At 38.2% G+C, this 18,090-nt stretch overlaps 2 protein-coding genes across 7 annotated transcripts in view; both read left to right on the forward strand.

The window, feature by feature from the left end:
- rcor3 (REST corepressor 3) overlaps window positions 1–18,090 on the forward strand; it is a 50,835-nt gene that overhangs the window by 14,108 nt on the left and 18,637 nt on the right. For 3 of the 6 annotated variants that reach the window (XM_079594070.1, XM_079594069.1, XM_079594071.1), the window contains 4 exons: window positions 1,270–1,347; window positions 5,839–5,896; window positions 5,978–6,219; window positions 17,160–17,377. In XM_079594070.1, coding sequence (XP_079450196.1) covers window positions 1,270–1,347; window positions 5,839–5,896; window positions 5,978–6,219; window positions 17,160–17,377 — 596 coding nt within the window. Of the gene's footprint in view, window positions 1–1,269; window positions 1,348–5,838; window positions 5,897–5,977; window positions 6,220–10,089; window positions 12,221–17,128; window positions 17,378–18,090 lie in introns of those variants that run through there. The other 3 variants (XM_079594072.1, XM_079594073.1, XM_079594074.1) reach the window with 2 other exon arrangements.
- Window positions 10,584–13,124, forward strand: LOC306988748 (uncharacterized protein; the record flags this gene model as incomplete). The annotated part of the gene is made up of 3 exons (XM_079593897.1): window positions 10,584–10,604; window positions 10,734–11,769; window positions 12,209–13,124. 3 exons carry the CDS (start codon window positions 10,584–10,586, stop codon window positions 12,217–12,219), a joined length of 1,068 nt encoding a protein of 355 aa, XP_079450023.1. The 3' UTR covers window positions 12,220–13,124.

Genomic DNA, 18,090 nt, shown 5'->3' on the forward strand with positions numbered 1-18,090 from the left:
AAGAGGAAAAAACATATATAAGTCGCACTTATTTAGAAATTTATTTCACAAAATCCAAGACCAAGAACAGACATTTAATCTGGAAAGGCAAGTTATTCAGCTGCACAACAGCACACAGAACAACAGCTGAATAGTGTCTGGTGTGTTAGCGTAACACATTAACAGTTATTCAGCTGCACAACAGCACACAGAACAACAGCTGAATAGTGTCTGGTGTGTTAGCGTAACACATTAACAGTTATTCAGCTCCACAACAGCACACAGAACATATACCTGAGGCTGAATAGGCTAAACTAACATTAGCCAGCGAGTCCAACAAGTTACCGGTCAGCAAGTTCACCAAGCTCCCGATCTCACTCCTCAACACTGAATACATTGAGTTCTTCCTCGGTGTCGCTTCTGAACAACTCCGCTAACTAGAGCGCCCTCTCGCGGCTGTAGACGGTAATGTTTCCTCTTGGTTCATCTCAGTCAGTATGAATTTTGATGTATAAGTCGCACCTGACTATAAGTGGCAGGACCAGCCAAACTATGAAAAAAAGTGTGACTTATAGTCTGGAAAATACGGTAGTTAATGTATGAACTAACCATGAGCTAAACATTTGTTAATCTTTGATAATGTTAAATAAAGCTGTTCATGTTAGTTGACAGTGCATTAACTAATTTTAAAGGGATAGTTCACTTTAAAATGAAAATTCTGTCATCATTTACTCGCCCTCAAGTTGTTTCAAACCTGTATGAATTTCTTTCTTCTGCTGAACACAAAGGAAGATATTTTGAAGAATGTCAGTAACCAAACAGTAGTCTGTACCCATTGACTTTCATAGTATTTTTTTTTTTCCTACTATGGAAGTCAATGGGTACAGACTACTGTCTGGTTACTGACATTCTTCAAAATATCTTCCTTTGTGTTCAGCAGAAGAAAGAAATTCATACAGGTTTGAAACAACTTGAGGGTGAGTATATGATGACAGAATTTTCATTTTAAAGTGAACTATCCCTTTAAAATTAGTTAATGCACTGTCAACTAACATGAACAAACAATGAACAGCTTTTTTTCATTTTAAAGTGAACTATCCCTTTAACAAGATTTTAATAAAGTATTAGTAAATGTTGAAATTAACATTAACAAAGATGAATAAATACTGTATTAGTGCAGTTCATTATTAGTTTAACTAATATAATGAACCTTATTGTAATTAGTAAATGACAGTCAAAGCCTTTGAAAGAGATTTTTTTGATGTCTTCTTGCCTCCTGGTTTTCTTCAGGTCCAGAATGCCAAGCAGTTAAACAGCGGACTCAAGCAGAAGATTGAAGAGGGGATTGATGAGCTCAGACTGCCTGAGGTACTCGGACCTTTACTTATGCGCACCGCAATCTGAAATATGCCCGGTTTTGCTTGTGTTGTAAACTTTTCCTTCTTCTAAGCAAAGACCAGCGGACGTTGGAATCGCGTTCAAGCAGAAGTTATTCCTTATTGAGCGTAGCGGCAGGTTCGTCCAAACGGTCTGCTCTAAACAGTATATACCTGGTATTTTTGTAGGCATTTTAGGAGGAGGGACTTCTGGGGGTGGAGACAAATTCAAACAAATCATATGAAAGTAGGGAGGAGTTGATTCTATCAAGCAAAAACCAGTTTGGCAGGTTATCTAGATCAGTGGTTCTCAAACCTGTCCTGAAGGACCCCCCAACACTGCTTGTTTTCTTTGTCTCCCTAATCAAACACACCTGATTCAACTCATCAGCTCATTAACCCATGTGATAGGTGTGTTTGATTAGGGAGACAAAGAAAACATGCAGTGTTGGGGGTCCTTCAGGACATGTTTGAGAACCACTGATTTAGATTGCTCAAGAGAAACAGAGCCAATCAGCATATTCACTCTATTGTATTGCTAATCTAATCAGCATAATGCTTCAACGTCTGAGCCAAGCGGCAACCTCCCTGTCTCTCTCTTGAAACCAACACGGAAGTGAATTAAACGGCAATTCATCGACTGGCCGCTTGAGGCTGGCTGCAGAAGCGAGTCAAATCTGTATCTCCCCCATGTTAAAATCCCCAACTTTACAGCAGAACAACATGTGTACAGCCTGGTTCTCTCTGTGGCTTTGGTCTATACAGCTAATTTTGCCCTTCATAACAACTGTGAGGGGGGTGCATTTTTTTATAACTCACCCGTTTAGTTGATTAATATTTAAAGTTCTGCAAAATTAAGGGTGTGTCCACTTTTGAGTGACGGGTGGATTCCCGCTGATGTAAATGCTAGCCGGTTAGCCGTCACTTCACCTCAGCAAATTCCAGCTGCTGAACTCTTGCCATCTCTGCCGTGTTTGTGCTTTTATTCGGGATTATTTCATATAACGTTAATTTAATACACCCATTACCTCGCCCACGCCTTTGGATTCCGCCGTTATCGTCGAGTGTCGTTCGAGAGAACAACCAGCGCTGTATTCCAGTTGTTCTCCTCTGTGAACATGCACTAATGGATGTCTGACAATTTCGTTGCTTTTTGGAGTTTTCAGATTTAAAAGCGTCTATAGATGTAAAGGCTACACTCGTTCTGCGGTGCCATTGCTCTGGACCAGATTATAACATGCTTATGTACCGTCAGATGAAATCCTGCAGGTGTCTGTGTTTCTCCGTCCATGCACTAAATGCACATCCTTGAATGAGCGCGGATTTCTAGCGCATTTGACGTTACTTGAACTTCACAGGTAATATATCTATGTTTTGACCCATTTGAGAATTGAGATGCGGCCAAAATCAGAAGTTAAAATGAACTGAATAATAAAGCTCTCTACAAACTTGACGAGCAATGCCGCGCTGACGGACCAGAGACTGTAATAAAAGAGTGACTGACATGCACATAATCACGGTCACACACACACACACACACACACACACACACACACTCTCAGAGTAATATTGTAAAGTTACTGCATAATACATTTTCAACTAGCTGAATAGCTGTACAGAATCACGATACACAGTCTCACTTGTAGCTATGTCTTTTAACTATTATAATATTTCGAAGGGCAAAAACAGGACCTTTTAATTGGCATTCTGATTTTAATCATCAACTGTCACTTTAGCGCGAGCCCCTGTGCAGTCGCAGACTTGGTACTGTCAGTAGCATATAGCATTAGCTCCCAAGCCTGCGCTAACCATGGAGCTAACTCCATAACGTCGCGCTAGGTGGGCGTGGCTTCAGATAGCCATGCTCCTCAGCTCCGCCTCTTTGCCCATATTCTGTTATCCGGGAGTGACGAGCGGTGACGCGAGGCCAAGATGGCGACGGCCGGCTCCGCCCACTTTAGGCTTCAAAAATGCTCTTCAGAAACCTACGGGTGACGTCACGGACACTACGTCCATATTTTTTTACAGTCTATGGTCTGAGCTAGGGCTTCGAAAGCCATTTGCAGAACAAAAGGTGAGAGTCTCAATGATCTGACTCATTTACAGGTCTTGCAGGAATCTACTGCTGGAAACTTAATCAGGAATCTCTTGCTAAAATATTCTTCATCGTGACGTTTATGTAAGGAAGCAAATCTGAAATAGATTCTTAAAATGTATTATTCTTCACTTGCATGTTAATATCATTAAAGTGACGATGAGTTAACTTTATTTTCTATAGCGCTTTATACAATACAGATTGTTTTACTAATGAACTAATGATCTTTGCAACGGAAGTGAATCAATCAAAACTAAATTTAGCTGGAAAATAACTTTATTCTAGAGCTGCTGTAAAGCCAAAACAATCCCTGTTACTGTAATCTCCTATTATCACTGTAAAGCTGCTTTGAAACACTCTATATTGTTGAAAGCGTTGTATAGATGAAGGTGACTTGACTTTCAAAGCAGCTTTACAGTGATAACAGGAAACTGATGTATTTCAGCTGAAGTTAGTTCAGTGTTGATTCGGTTCAGTTGTAAAGAGCATAAATTATTAAATTGGTTCATTTTTTTAATAATTTTTTTCATCTTCATTTATATAGCGCTTTTAACAATGTAGATTGTTTTCAAAGCGGCTTTACAGTAGTAAAGTTTAATTTAAGGACTTTAAGAGAATTAAGAGATTGTTTTGGCTTTATAGCGGTTCTTGAATAAAGATATTTTCCAGCTAAAGTTAGTTTTGATTGATTCACTTCCGTCGCAACGATCATTAGTTATTAAAGGTCCCGTTTTTCCTGTGTTTTTGAAGCGTTGATTGTGTGTACAGTGTGCAATATAACATGTTCATGTTTCGCGTGTAAAAAAAACCCAGTATTTTTCACAAACTGTACTTATCTGTACACCGCTGTTTTCACTGTGCTAAAAACAGGCTGATGACTTCCTTGTTCTATGAAGTCCCTCCTTCAGAAATACGTAACGAGTTCTGATTGTGCCAGCGGTTCCTGTGTTGTGATTGGACAGCAGATTAGCGCACGTTGCCCAGAAAGGTCACGCCTCTTACCATAACGTGGAGACGCATGCGCTCAGTGTTATTGTAAAGGTGATCTGACTCCGGGATGAAAATAACAGCGTCTCGACGACATGGCGACACACACTCTACAAACGCAACTCTTCCTCTTCTCTGTAGGAGCGCAACAAGACCACGCCCCCTTTTATGTGTATTTCTGTGGGCGGAGCTTAGTCAAAAAACTGTTCTAGCGACGTCATTAAAGCAGGAAGTAGAGGATGTAGTCCGAACCGGCCGTTCGCTGTAGGCTTCGAAAGGGGACTTATATATCTCGCTTGGCATTGAACTTTGAGCTTTATAATTTTACAGGTATTATTTATGCTCTAGCAGCAACATTACACACTAGCTTAAGTTAAAAAAATGGGATCACGAAGAACGGGACCTTTAAATTAGGGGCCGCTAAGACGACGCCGTTCTCTCTACACAGACTTTAAACTGAACCTGTGAGAAACGCTGATGGCGTTCACGAGCGCATCAAGAATTAATTCTATAGTTATGTGCGTTTGAATATATGTGCGCATGTTTGTAATTCCCTTCAAACCAAGCCTATACAAACTACTTGTATATATATATTGATACAGAATTTTATTTTATCACTACGGGGGAGATACGCAAACTGAATTTCCCACAATGCTTCATCTGTAGAGTGGTACAGGGATCCTCCATAGGGAGAGGCTAGTTGGCACTTCAGCGCTGCGTTGTCGTCGGGTCCAGGCGAAGGTCCTTCCTCAGATCTGGATCCGGCAGGCTGCGGGAAAACCTCGGGATAAACAAAGACACTAATATTAGCGTAGATGCCATTCTTCTTATGATGTAACGAGTACATCAGGATTTAAGGGAAGTGTTCCCAGTTCCGGCTGACCTAATCTATGCAGCCTAACATTGAGTTATAGAAGTCTATAATGTGTTATGTGAATGCTAGGCCGAAGAGATGTGTTTTTAGTCTAGACTTGAACTGACAGAGTGTGTCTGCTTCCCGGACAATGGTAGGAAGACTGTTCCAAAGTTTTGGTGCTAAATAGGAAAAGGATCTACCGCCAGCAGTCGATTTTGATATTCTAGGTATTATTAACTGGCTGGAATTTGGAGATCGCAGTAGACGTGAAGGACTATAATGCGTTAAGAGCTCGCTCAAGTACTGCGGAGCTAAACCATTTAGTGCTTTGTAAGTGATCAGCAATATTTTAAAATTTATACGATGTTTAATAGGCAGCCAATGCAGTGCTGACAGAACGGGGCTAATATGGTCACATTTAATCTATAAAGCGTCGTCCAGCTCAGTTCAGTTCTCGTATAACCGCGTCAGTGCAGGCGGATCAATAATATTGTTGAATATTAAGTGTCCCTAACGGTTTAACAACAGTATTGTCTTTGTTCCAGTGCACCCAAAAGATCAACGCCCGCTGGACCACAGACGAGCAGCTCTTGGCAGTACAAGGTATATAAACCGTGTCCGTTTCACAACTGTTCGTATGCAGAACGTCATTCACTACATCCTTTTTTTGCACCATTCAACCAGGAGTACGCAAATATGGGAAGGACTTCCAGGCTATTGCTGACGTCATTGGGAATAAAACCGTGGGACAGGTAAAGAATTTCTTTGTGAACTATCGGCGGCGGTTTAACTTGGACGAGGTGCTTCAGGAGTGGGAGGCGGAGCAGGGAACCCGTACGCCCAACGGAGATGGAGCCACTTCTGCTGAGGATGGGAAACACAGCAACACCTCCTCCGGGAAGAGCACAGATGAGGAAGAGGAAGAGGTACGGTACTCATACACATGTCCCGGTTCGGTTCTCGATTATTATTTGTTTTGTATTCAATTAACTCAATGATTAAGCTGTCACTGGCCCCACCACAAAAAAAGTTATAAATAAATTAGGGCTGTCCGTTAAACGCGTTATTAACGGCGTTAACGCAAACCCATTTTAACGGCGTAAATTTTTATCGCGAGATTACCGCCTAGCAAACTTTGCCATTTTTTTCACATGCTTTTACAACAACTAGTAACGTTATTAAAACTACAACACCACACCGGATCTAGCTAGAGCAGAAACAAAACAACAGCACGCCGCACACACTTGTTTGGCTTGCGAACCGGCCAAAGAGTGGACGAGAAGCGCAGCGCAGAACCGCGTCTACAACTCGTATCGCACATCGGACGCGCGCTTTCTCAGTTTATGGCCAGCAATAAAAACGCCGGTGTGTGTGTACACTCAGAGAGAATAATGTGTTCGAATTTTAAATAAGAGGCGCTGCACTTCTCGTCCGGTGTGCGACTGCGACCCCCTTTAACGTTACGTTTTGAGCGGATGAATAATGAGCGCGAGACTCCGAAATGGAGGCCAATAGGATTCTGAATGGAAAGTTTACTTTTAAAAAGTTGCCAAATGGTTCAATTGACAAGACCAAAGTGATCTGTGTGTTGTGTCGTTGTGAACTGAGCTATCATCGTCCAGTCTGAAACACCACTCGATGGTCAAGCACACACACACACACACACACACAGATGATGCGTTTCTACGCCCACTCGTCAATATCAGTAACGTTTCCTCGTCAGTATTTCTTTCACCCTTTTATTGATGGACAGTGTTACATTGTGTGAGAGATTATTTACTCCAAGTGAGAATGTTAGTGTGAAATTGAACACGGTATATGTTGTTTTCAATAAAAAACATTTGCACTAAGCAAGACGATCCACTTTTCCATGTTAATAAGAACATTAAAATGAGAAAAAAATAATGGGACAAAAAGAAATCAAGAGACATTTAGAATAGATAAAAATGTGCGATTAATCACGAGTTAACACTGACATTAATGCGAGTAATCGCGATTAAATATTTTAATCGTTTAACAGCCCTAAAATAAATACAAAATGTGTTTGTTTGTTTTTTGGACCCATGAGTCCTTTATTGTAATAAATAAATGCAATAGAGCAAAGATAGAAATGAAATAAACCGCTTTTAAAGGTTTTTCAGGTACAGAAATGGAATAAAGGAATCAAAAATGCTGCATATAATCTTCACTGTACAAATTAAATAAAGGTTCATCCTTATTCAACTTAAACCTGCCGCGAATACATCAACTGATCTCACGATATATGAATGTGACCTAGATATTTTTTGTTGACGCGATATATTGCGGATTTTTTGCGTTCCACTGCGCGGTTTTTCCATTGTTGTTCTATGTAAACGCACATGTTTGACCGACGTCTTTTGCAGCATCTCGTGCGTAACGGCGTCGTAATCATGCGGTGTCAAGTTATTAGAAGTAAACCATAATAATTTAAACACGCCTCTAGAAAAACAGTTTTATCAGCAGTTTTATGTGGCCTGTTGAGGCATCTGTGACCTTGCTCATATGAACATCTGACTACTAAGTAGGGTTTGTGTTTTTCAGCAATAGTGTGCACCCTTACTTTACAGAGACAAGAACAATCTGTGGAAGGAAAAACTCCATATAAGTCCTTTCTGTGCATTTGCAGCTGTTTTTTTTCTACCTCTGCACTTTTTGTTAAATGGTCGTTTATTTTTATTTTTTCAAGCTTTTTTATTTATTTAGGATATACATTTTTTTGACCGCATTTCCAGTATCTAAATATTCTTAAGAATTAAAATGATTATTGACAATAATATAGTTTATCACTATTATTTCAGGGACAATATATTGCGCAACATATAGTATTGATTATTGACAGGCCTTATTAAACTTACAAAAAAGTTATTCAGTGAAGAGCAGGGAGGGATTTCTTTCTTTTGTGGTTTAATTAACATTAAAATCACAGACTGTCACTTTAAGTGCCGCATGGATCTTTCTCTACTGTTTATGTTCATTTAAGCTATAACTGACTATATTTACTAGGATACTATTTTGAGATAAATCTGTGTGAATTTGTCAGGTCAAGCGTCAGTTCAGTTACAATGCTTAAAACATGTGCAAATGCTAAACTTTCGTAACCATGCAGCGATGGCCCGATCGGGACACTGACAGCTCCTCCACCGGTCCATAACTTCATAAGTCCCTGTTGTAACATAGCACTAGGTAAATAAGAGGATCCATGACGTCTAGTGGAGAAGACTAGTAATAAAGATTACTTCAATCAAATATTATGTTCAACGCTTACGGAAATAAATACGCAAAAAATTGATTCGTGGCTTTTAAGAATCACACACACACGTTCACTCTGCGCATCGCCAGTGGAAATCGCTTGAACACGAAGACGTGTCGAAAAACGCTGGCAATAAGCGCGCGTGATAATCGTCCCATGTGCACAAGGCTTTATGCTAATAGGCCTTTCACTTGTTAAAAAGTCTAAACTATCTGTCAGAGGACAGGAGGCACGTAGGAGATTGTGTGTGACCGGTTTTACATGCAAAGTTTTGATCATTTTGCTTTAGAAGCCTTAGAAATTGTGTATCAAATGTACAGTGAGCTTTAAAATGTCAGTTAACACTTTACAATAAGGTTCATTAGTTAACATTAGTTAATGTATTAACTAATAATGAGCACTACATTTGTTACAGTATTTATTCATCTTTGTTGACGTTAGGTGAACAAACAATGAATGACTGTATTTTTATTATGTTAGTTCACTGTGCATTAACTTATGTTATACCATGGTCTGGGGGAATACTCGATTCTGATTGGCTGCAGGGTGTCCGTTAAAAAGTGATGTAGGACACCTAGTAAAGTAGTTCTGGTGAAACTGCCTGTTTACCATTCGAAATTAATAAATAAATGCGCTGCCTACAACAGCTGTGAGGAACCATAGCAACAGGCAGTCAAAGTATCCGTTAACAATTTGTAATATCTAAGTTAGTTAGATATTACATAGCCTACTATTACAACAATGAGCGACTTCGTTATTTCCTTTAACATTTATGGAGAATATGACAACTTTGATGACTGGGATGCTGCTGAAGAAAGAAAAAAATTTAAATAAAACGGAGAAACGACACAAAGAGATAACACCGGGAGAATTGAAAAAAAAAAAAAAAGAAATGGGCAGTAGGCTAAATACACTCAGAGACTTTATTGTTCAAAAAGAAATGGACTCCAGCTTTGAAAATTACACCGCTGATGTAATTGTTTTATGTGTAATAAAAAAATAACTATGCCTACCTTTGTGTTTCATGGGGAAAAAAAATGCATTTTTGAACCTGAAGGGTTCTACAAGCCGAGCGGACTATCAATATCTCCGGTTGCTAAATAAACCGTAAGGCAAGTTATTATTTGTAAAAACTAGATTTAGCCTAATTAAAATATAAACTAATGTTTTAAAAATGTTTTATTTGGCAAGTGACCATGGTATAAGCGGGTTAATGCCCTCCGCTGCGCGTCGGCCGGTTCACCCCTCGCCGTCGTCCATTAAAACCTGACAATGGACACCTCGTCGGGCATTAACCCTTACTTAAATGAGTATTAGTAAATGTTGAAATTAACATTAACAACGTGCTGTACAAGTGCAGTTCATGTTAACTAATGAACCTTATTGTGGAGTGTTACCGAATGTCACATGTTTGCCTGAACGACTCCTTTAATAACCAAGATGAGATGTTTTTGTTTAAACTGTTCTTTTGTAGTTGTGCTCTACGTAAAACCTTGTCTTCTCTTCAACCTTCTCTCACGATTAGGGTCAGGTGACCCCGGCCTCGGGCCCGTCTCCTGTAGCCGCATCATCATCTTCATCTTCATCTCTGCCGGCCTCGCTCCACCAGCCTCCGCCTCTCCTGCGCCCCTCTCTCCCCGCCACCCCGGCGCTACACCGCCAGCCTCCGCCCCTGCAGCAACAGGCCCGCTTCCTGCAGCCCCGGCCCGCCCTGCACCAGCCCCCGCCCCTCATCCGGCCCTCCGCGCCCCTGCCCCCCCGTCTCAACCCCCGGCCGGCCGCGCCCGTGTCCGTCCCGCCGCCCGTGCCGCCGCCGCCCTCTCTGCTGGAGACGCCCCCCTCCTCCTCGCTGCACTGACCGGGTCACACGCCTGTGGCAGTGCTGCGCAAGCTAAGCATTAGCTAGCCGTGCTCATTGTGAATACTAGAAAAAGAGGATTGTTTTAAAATGTATATATTAGTTATGTAACTGTCTATTTATTTGAACTGATTTTCTTTTTGATTTTAGGTTTTGTAATCATGTTGTACTTTAAAGGGATAGTTCACCCAAAAATAATGAAAATTAGCCCATGATTTACTCACCCTGAAGTCATCCTGGGTGTATATGACTTTCTTCCTTCAGACAAATACAATCGGAGTTATGTTAAAAAATGTCCTGGCTCTTCATAGCTTTATAATGGCAGTGATCGGCTGTATATTTTTTGGGAAGTCCATCAAAGTGCATCTATCCCTGATAAAAGTGCGTCTATCCATGATAAAAGTGCATCTATCCATGATAAAAGTGCATCTGTCCATGATAAAAGTGTATCGATCCATGATAAAAGTGCATCTGTCCATGATAAAAGTGCATCTGTCCATGATAAAAGTGCATCTGTCCATGATAAAAGTGCATCTATTCATGATAAAAGTGCATCTATCCATCATAAAAGTGCATCTATTCATGATAAAAGTGCATCTGTCCATGATAAAAGTGCATCTATCCATGATAAAAGTGCATCTATCCATGATAAAAGTGCATCTATCCATGATAAAAGTGCATCTATCCATGATAAAAGTGCATCTATTCATGATAAAAGTGCATCTATCCATGATAAAAGTGCATCTATTCATGATAAAAGTGCATCTATCCATGATAAAAGTGCATCTATCCATGATAAAAGTGCATCTATCCATGATAAAAGTGCATCTATTCATGATAAAAGTGCATCTGTCCGTGATAAAAGTGCATCTGTCCATGATAAAAGTGCATCTGTCCATGATAAAAGTGCATCTATCCATGATAAAAGTGCATCTATTCATGATAAAAGTGCATCTATCCATGATAAAAGTGCGTCTATCCATGATAAAAGTGCATCTATTCATGATAAAAGTGCATCTGTCCATGATAAAAGTGCATCTATCCATGATAAAAGTGCATCTATCCATGATAAAAGTGCATCTATCCATGATAAAAGTGCATCTGTCCATGATAAAAGTGCATCTGTCCATGATAAAAGTGCATCTGTCCATGATAAAAGTGCATCTATCCATGATAAAAGTGCATCTAACCATGATAAAAGTGCATCTATTCATGATAAAAGTGCATCTATTCATCATAAAAGTGCATCTGTCCATCATAAAAGTGCACCTATACATCATAAAAGTGCATCTGTCCATCATAAAAGTGCATCTATCCATGATAAAAGTGCATCTAACCATGATAAAAGTGCATCTATTCATGATAAAAGTGCATCTATCCATGATAAAAGTGCATCTATCCATGATAAAAGTGCATCTATCCATGATAAAAGTGCATCTATCCATGATAAAAGTGCATCTATCCATGATAAAAGTGCATCTATTCATGATAAAAGTGCGTCTATCCATGATAAAAGTGCATCTGTCCATGATAAAAGTGCATCTATTCATGATAAAAGTGCATCTATCCATGATAAAAGTGCATCTATTCATGATAACAGTGCTCCATATGACTCCAGGATTAATAAAGGCCTGTTATTTAACAACAATTTTTAAAGATAAATGTGGGCGGAGCTTGAGTTTGTTGCCCAGCGCTGTGTGTTATTTTAGTCGATTAAGTTTTAAATATAGATATTTTCCTTATACAATAAAGGCCTTCTGAAGCGAAGCACTTTTATCATGAATAGATGCACTTTGATGGACATATAAAATATTTATACATATTCACTCCCATTATAAAGCTTGGAAGAGCCAGGACATTTGTTAATATGACTGATTGTGTTCGTCTGAAGGAAGAAAGTCATATGCACCTAGGATGGCTTCAGGGTGAGTAAATCATGGGCGGATTTTCATTATTTTTGGGTGAACTATCGAAACTCAAGTCTTTAAGATATTGTGTTCTGTCTCGGCACTTCTCCTTGTTGTATCTACGGTGTACCGGCGAACCTCTTTAAACATGCGGTCCGCTTGGCATCTTGTTGTTCTTCTGTGTTTGTGATTGTCATGTCATCTTGTTTCATATTTTAATATTTGGTGCTACAGGATGACATAAGATCACCTGTCCTGATTCTTTTCCAGATTCTCTTGCCATCAAAGTGCTCTTAACAAGTAAGAAAATATAATGAATCACTAATGAAAATCATAGAAGAATCTTACTGTCACTTTTTCATGAGTTTTTATTTTATTTTATAGATGACCAAAAACTTTCTTAGTCCCTTGAGTATAAAACACTTAATTTCAACATCAACTCTTTATTTTTGGTAATTAGCATTACTTTAGGTTTCTTTATAAACCTGTTTGACTCGCATAACTGTGTAAAGGATCCACACTTCCCCAGCAGACGTTAAGCTGTGCTTCATTAGTGGTGTGCTGTTGGTTGACCAGAGCATGTAGCGCTGCCCTGTGTTCCCTGTGGGATTGGGATGAACTTCGGATTGTGGATCAGTGGGCCGTGGTTACGTGCACATCATTTTCAAATTAAGGTCTTTATACTGGTTAAAGTTAAACCTTTCTTCTGAAAAGATGTTCACACACTCCACGGCTCTAGATGTTACTGTGTGTACATGTAATGAGCATTATCCGAATAAACCAATGTGCATTCTTTCCCTGTTTATTCTCTTCTGGAAACAATGGTGATTCTCCTGCCATTTATTTGATCTATTTAAAGTCCCCCTGTGATGAAAATCCAGCTTTTAATGTTTATATGTGGTGTTTTTAATATGCAAATAATATGTAAATTCATAAGTCGACATAATTCATATTTTCTGCTTAAAACTGCAGAAAGACGGTCTCAAAAACACGGTGTAAAATCGCTGGTGTTTCTGACGGCACACACTACCTTGTAACCAATCAGATCAACGTGTGATCGTCAACCAGTGGATCAGAGTGAGCGAGTGGAGGCGTGGCTCATTTGCATATTCATAGAACAGCGCATACTAAATGAGGCAAGGGTGTCGAGTTACATTCGAGCTATTTTAAGGCATGGGGATTTTTTTCCTACAGGAAAAACATTTAAATGTGTAATTTTGGTGATCAAAGATGAGTTTTAAGGGATACAATTATTGACTACAGGGGGACTTTAAACAAATAATTTTCATTGTGATGAGAAAAACAAGTTGAGTTTTTTTATTTATTATTATGTTTGAAGAATATTAGTGAAGAAAGTATTTTTTGCTCCAGTAATTTTATTCTAATAAATAGATTGACTTTACACGACGACTGTATAACCCAGTATTGCAGATGTTTGGATAATCGGATATTAAGTCACGGTAAATATTCTGAAAATATGTATTTATGTGACCCGCATTAAATTACGGGTTAAAGGAGACATGCAACAGATTTGAAACTGTCTTGTTCAGATTTTCAGAAACTGAAATGTTGAACTGGTAATGGCAGTCAGGTAAACGCTTCAAGATGACATTTACATCATCAGAATTAATATGGGAATATTCTTGTGCATGGAAGCAGTCACTCACTGTGTAAACCTTTTTTCCACTTGTGTACCATTTTCTCCTGGTTATTAAATCGTTCATAATTTCTCTTTTCTGAATAGTTCCTAAAAATATTTGTGCTGTTATAACCTGATTTTTTATTATTATAAAAAAAAAAACGAATCAGTTATGATATTTGTGAGTGTGGAAATCAAGTTTTTAAAATATTTGTTTGTTTTTTGGTATTGGTTTGATACTGTATGCAGTTGGCTGCGTATTGACAAATGTCGATATATTCCTTAGTATCTCTGCTTTTCTTTTATAAACCCTTCATTTTGAAAAATTATTTAAAAACGGGTTAGGCAGCTCAGAGTGTTGTGGCATTATATGCAAAATAACGAGAAGTCCCCTTAAATGTGTGCCCAGCGCATGTTCATATGTGAAGTGTTATAATCTGTCATATGGAAATATTAAAACATTGAACAGACAAGTTTCATTTTCGTTTAATTCAGTGCCATGATGACGTCTCTCTAATATTTCAGTTTAAAGATGCGTTAATATGCGTCTCGGCATATATTTCTGTAATAATTTCGTTAATAGAAACTTCCTGCAATTTACTTTCCGTCCACACATTTACGAAATCTACTATCTTTTTATTTTTTTATTTATTAGTATTATTTTTAACAAAGAATTCAAATTATACAGTAGCCTAATCATCATCTTACAACAATATTGCTTCAGGATGACAGATATCACGTATCTTTAAACAAATAACAAGTCACAATAAACAAAATAAAAAAAAAGATTTACGAAACCTACTATCGCCAAGACTTAATTTATGTGACCTTACGAGGTAAACATCCTGTGACGGTTCCTGATTAATATTCATGAGCCTGGCCTGTGCCGTAGTAGGATTGGTCAATGCGTTTTCCGTTCCTTTTAATCTCGTGGCAGCGCGCCCGAAATAAGCGTGACGTACACTCCGGTGCATCGGCACTGCGCGCTGAGCAGAGTAACTGTCAAACCGTATTTCTCAGGATTATATCCAGTGAACGCTCAACCACATTAGTCAAAATGAGCTATTAAAGCCGTCAACCCCCAGGTATGTATCCCCATGCATTTTAAAATAAATACTGCGAATAATATTGCTGGTAGTGTAAAGCGAAAGTAAATGTTTCAATGTGAAATGCATTGAGTTATTGACTGTGTTGTGTTTACACGATAACCACGCGAAGCCGGACCAATTCACTCGCTTTATAAAGACATGTGAGAGCAAATGCTTTTTGCTTTAGTTTAGATTCATACATAGATACATAGTGTCATGTTCTTGCACTGGGGATTCCCCATATGTCTCTCTCTCTCTCTCTCTCTCTCTCTCTCTCTCTCTCTCTCTCTCTCTCTCTCTCTCTCTCTCTCTCTCTCTCTCTCTCTCTCTCTCTCTCTCAGGAACGGACTGCGTTGCTTTAAAAGCTGCATTATGTAAAAGTAGTAACGCTTTTGAAAATAATGAACGCTCAAAAAACTTGGCCATAAAAACGGCATCATCCTGTGTGAACACTGCAATGATTTTAATCAGTTTATCTCATGTTTGGGTGAGGTGGTGAATTGATATTTGTAGCACCTTCGCACTTCTAAGAAGCAACATAAGAAAAGTAAAAAAAAAAAAAAAAAAAACGCTGTAAACTTCTCACTTGCTTAATTATGTCCCAAGTTAAGAAATTAGATTGCATTGCTAAAATCTCATTGTGACAAAAAAAAAAATGTATATATATATATATTAGGGCTGTCAAAAGATTAATCGCGATTAATCGCATCCAAAATAAAAGTTTGTGTTTACATAATATATGTGTCTATTGTACTGTGTATAATTATTATACACATTCATGTATATATTTAAGAAATATTTGCATTTATATATTGTATATACATTTATATAATTTATATTATATATAAATATTTTATATATAAATATAACCAATTTTTCTTAAATATACATGATTGTGTGTGTTTTTATATATATAAATAATTATACACAGTACACACACATATATTATGCAAACACAAACTTTTATTTTGGATGCGATTAATCGCGATTAATCTTTTGACAGCCCTAATATAAATATATATATCAATTCATTGCTTAATGGCTAGAAAATGAACAGGATCGACAATTTGTCATTTGTAATTTACTCAAACAAGAGTTGAATGTTTGTGACAATCTAAACATAATAAAAATCCTTTACTGTGAGAGCTAAACAGGAAAGTTAGTCTTTAGTTCAAGTTAAACTAAATTGTACAGCCAATACAATTATAAAACATATATGGACCTTTTATATGAAATATATCATCTTGCATGTAACATCTTTTCTTTTTAAAGCAAATTATAAAACACTAACAGGATGACACTGTGAATAAAACAATTATTGTAATATATTATTAATTTAGTAGTATTATATTAAATATTTTGATAGAAAACTGAACTTTCTGGTACCCGGTTAGATTTATATCCATCTAGCCAGAAATATTTTAAATTGTGAAATGTGAAAATATATTTATACCATGTGTGTCTGAATACTTGATTCTGATTGGCTGGAAGGTGTAAAATACAACCATTCATGAACAGGTAATTCCAAGTCAGTTTAATCCGCATTCTACATTAATCACACACACACACACACACACACACACACACACACACACACACACACACACACACACACATAATCCATGGCTAGCTGTTCTTTCATTTAATGCACAGCTAGCCATGGATTATCCCTTACATACAGACTCATTACATGCAAAGTGAGATATTTCAAGCCTTTATTTGTTATGATTTTGATGATTATGGCTTACAGCTTATGAAAACTTTTTCACAATATTCTAATTTTGAATTTGGGGTTTCATAATCTGTAAGCCATAATCATCAAAATTATAACAAATAAAGTCTTGAAATATCTCACTTTGCATGTAATGAGTCTATAATATATTAAGTTTCACCTTTTAAGTTGAATTACTGAAATAAATGAACTTTTGCACGATATAAATTTTTTTCGAGTTTAACCTGTAAATTACTTTGATGTAAAGATCAACTTTAGAGTTGCTAAACACAAAAGAAGCATTAAACAGAATTGTATTTAACAATTATAAATGATTTTAAGTCTTCTTCTGTCGTGTCAGACCTAACGTTACCTTTTGGTGACGTCACCAGGTTTCCATGGCCACAGAGGAGAACGAGCTTCCTGGGTTCTCGAACTCTGAGTGCATGAGGTCATGGGAGCTGGAATCCGTTCTGACCAATCGCACGCTGCGCTTCGTGTTGAGGCTAGAGCAACAGTTCGTGTGCCCGTCCTGCGGTGGGATCGTCCTGAACCCTCACCAGACGGGCTGTGGGCACATTTTCTGTGCTCAGTGCGTAAAGGCATACATGTAAGATCAATAACTTAGTTCAATTAATTCAACAATTTGTTGTATATTATCAGCAAAGATAAACATGACTTTGAGTAGGGCTGGGTATCGATTCAGATGTTCCAATTCGATTCGATTTCGATTCGCAAGCTCTTAATTCGATTCGATTTCTATTCTAAATTCGATTTCGATTCCCGATTCGACTCAATGAATATAGATTTAATACAAATCCTATATTTATTTTTTAAACGGTGAACATAAGTTTACGAGTGGTTAATTAATCAAAAGAAAAAGAGCCACAAACCTGTATATTAAAGGGGTCATGACATGAGAAACCAAATTTGCCTTGATCTTTTGGTATATAAGAGGTCTTTGTACCATTAAAACGTCCTGCAAGTTTCATAGCTTAAGACGTCCTCCCCATTATAAACGAATCATTTATTTAATCAAGCTCTAAATACAGCTCGTTCTGGATCCATGGTAAGAAGTGACGTCACGGTACGAAGTGACGTACCAGCGTTTGCATATAGACCGCCTCCGGCAAAAGACAACTACGCTTTAAGCGCAAGGCAACTACGCTCATTTCGTATCATCGTCGCGCCCGCGCCTCACAAGTGTTCAGTCGACGGACAGCGAGTGGGTCTGTGTACAGGGAAATTACGATGCCGCAGATGTGCTGTTCCTGGCTGTGGACAAACAACATCTGTGAATACACTGCGAAAGATCCAGTCGTC

The sequence above is a fragment of the Phoxinus phoxinus genome, assembly GCF_949152265.1.
Source record: "Phoxinus phoxinus genome assembly, chromosome: 20".
Taxonomy (NCBI): domain Eukaryota; kingdom Metazoa; phylum Chordata; class Actinopteri; order Cypriniformes; family Leuciscidae; genus Phoxinus; species Phoxinus phoxinus.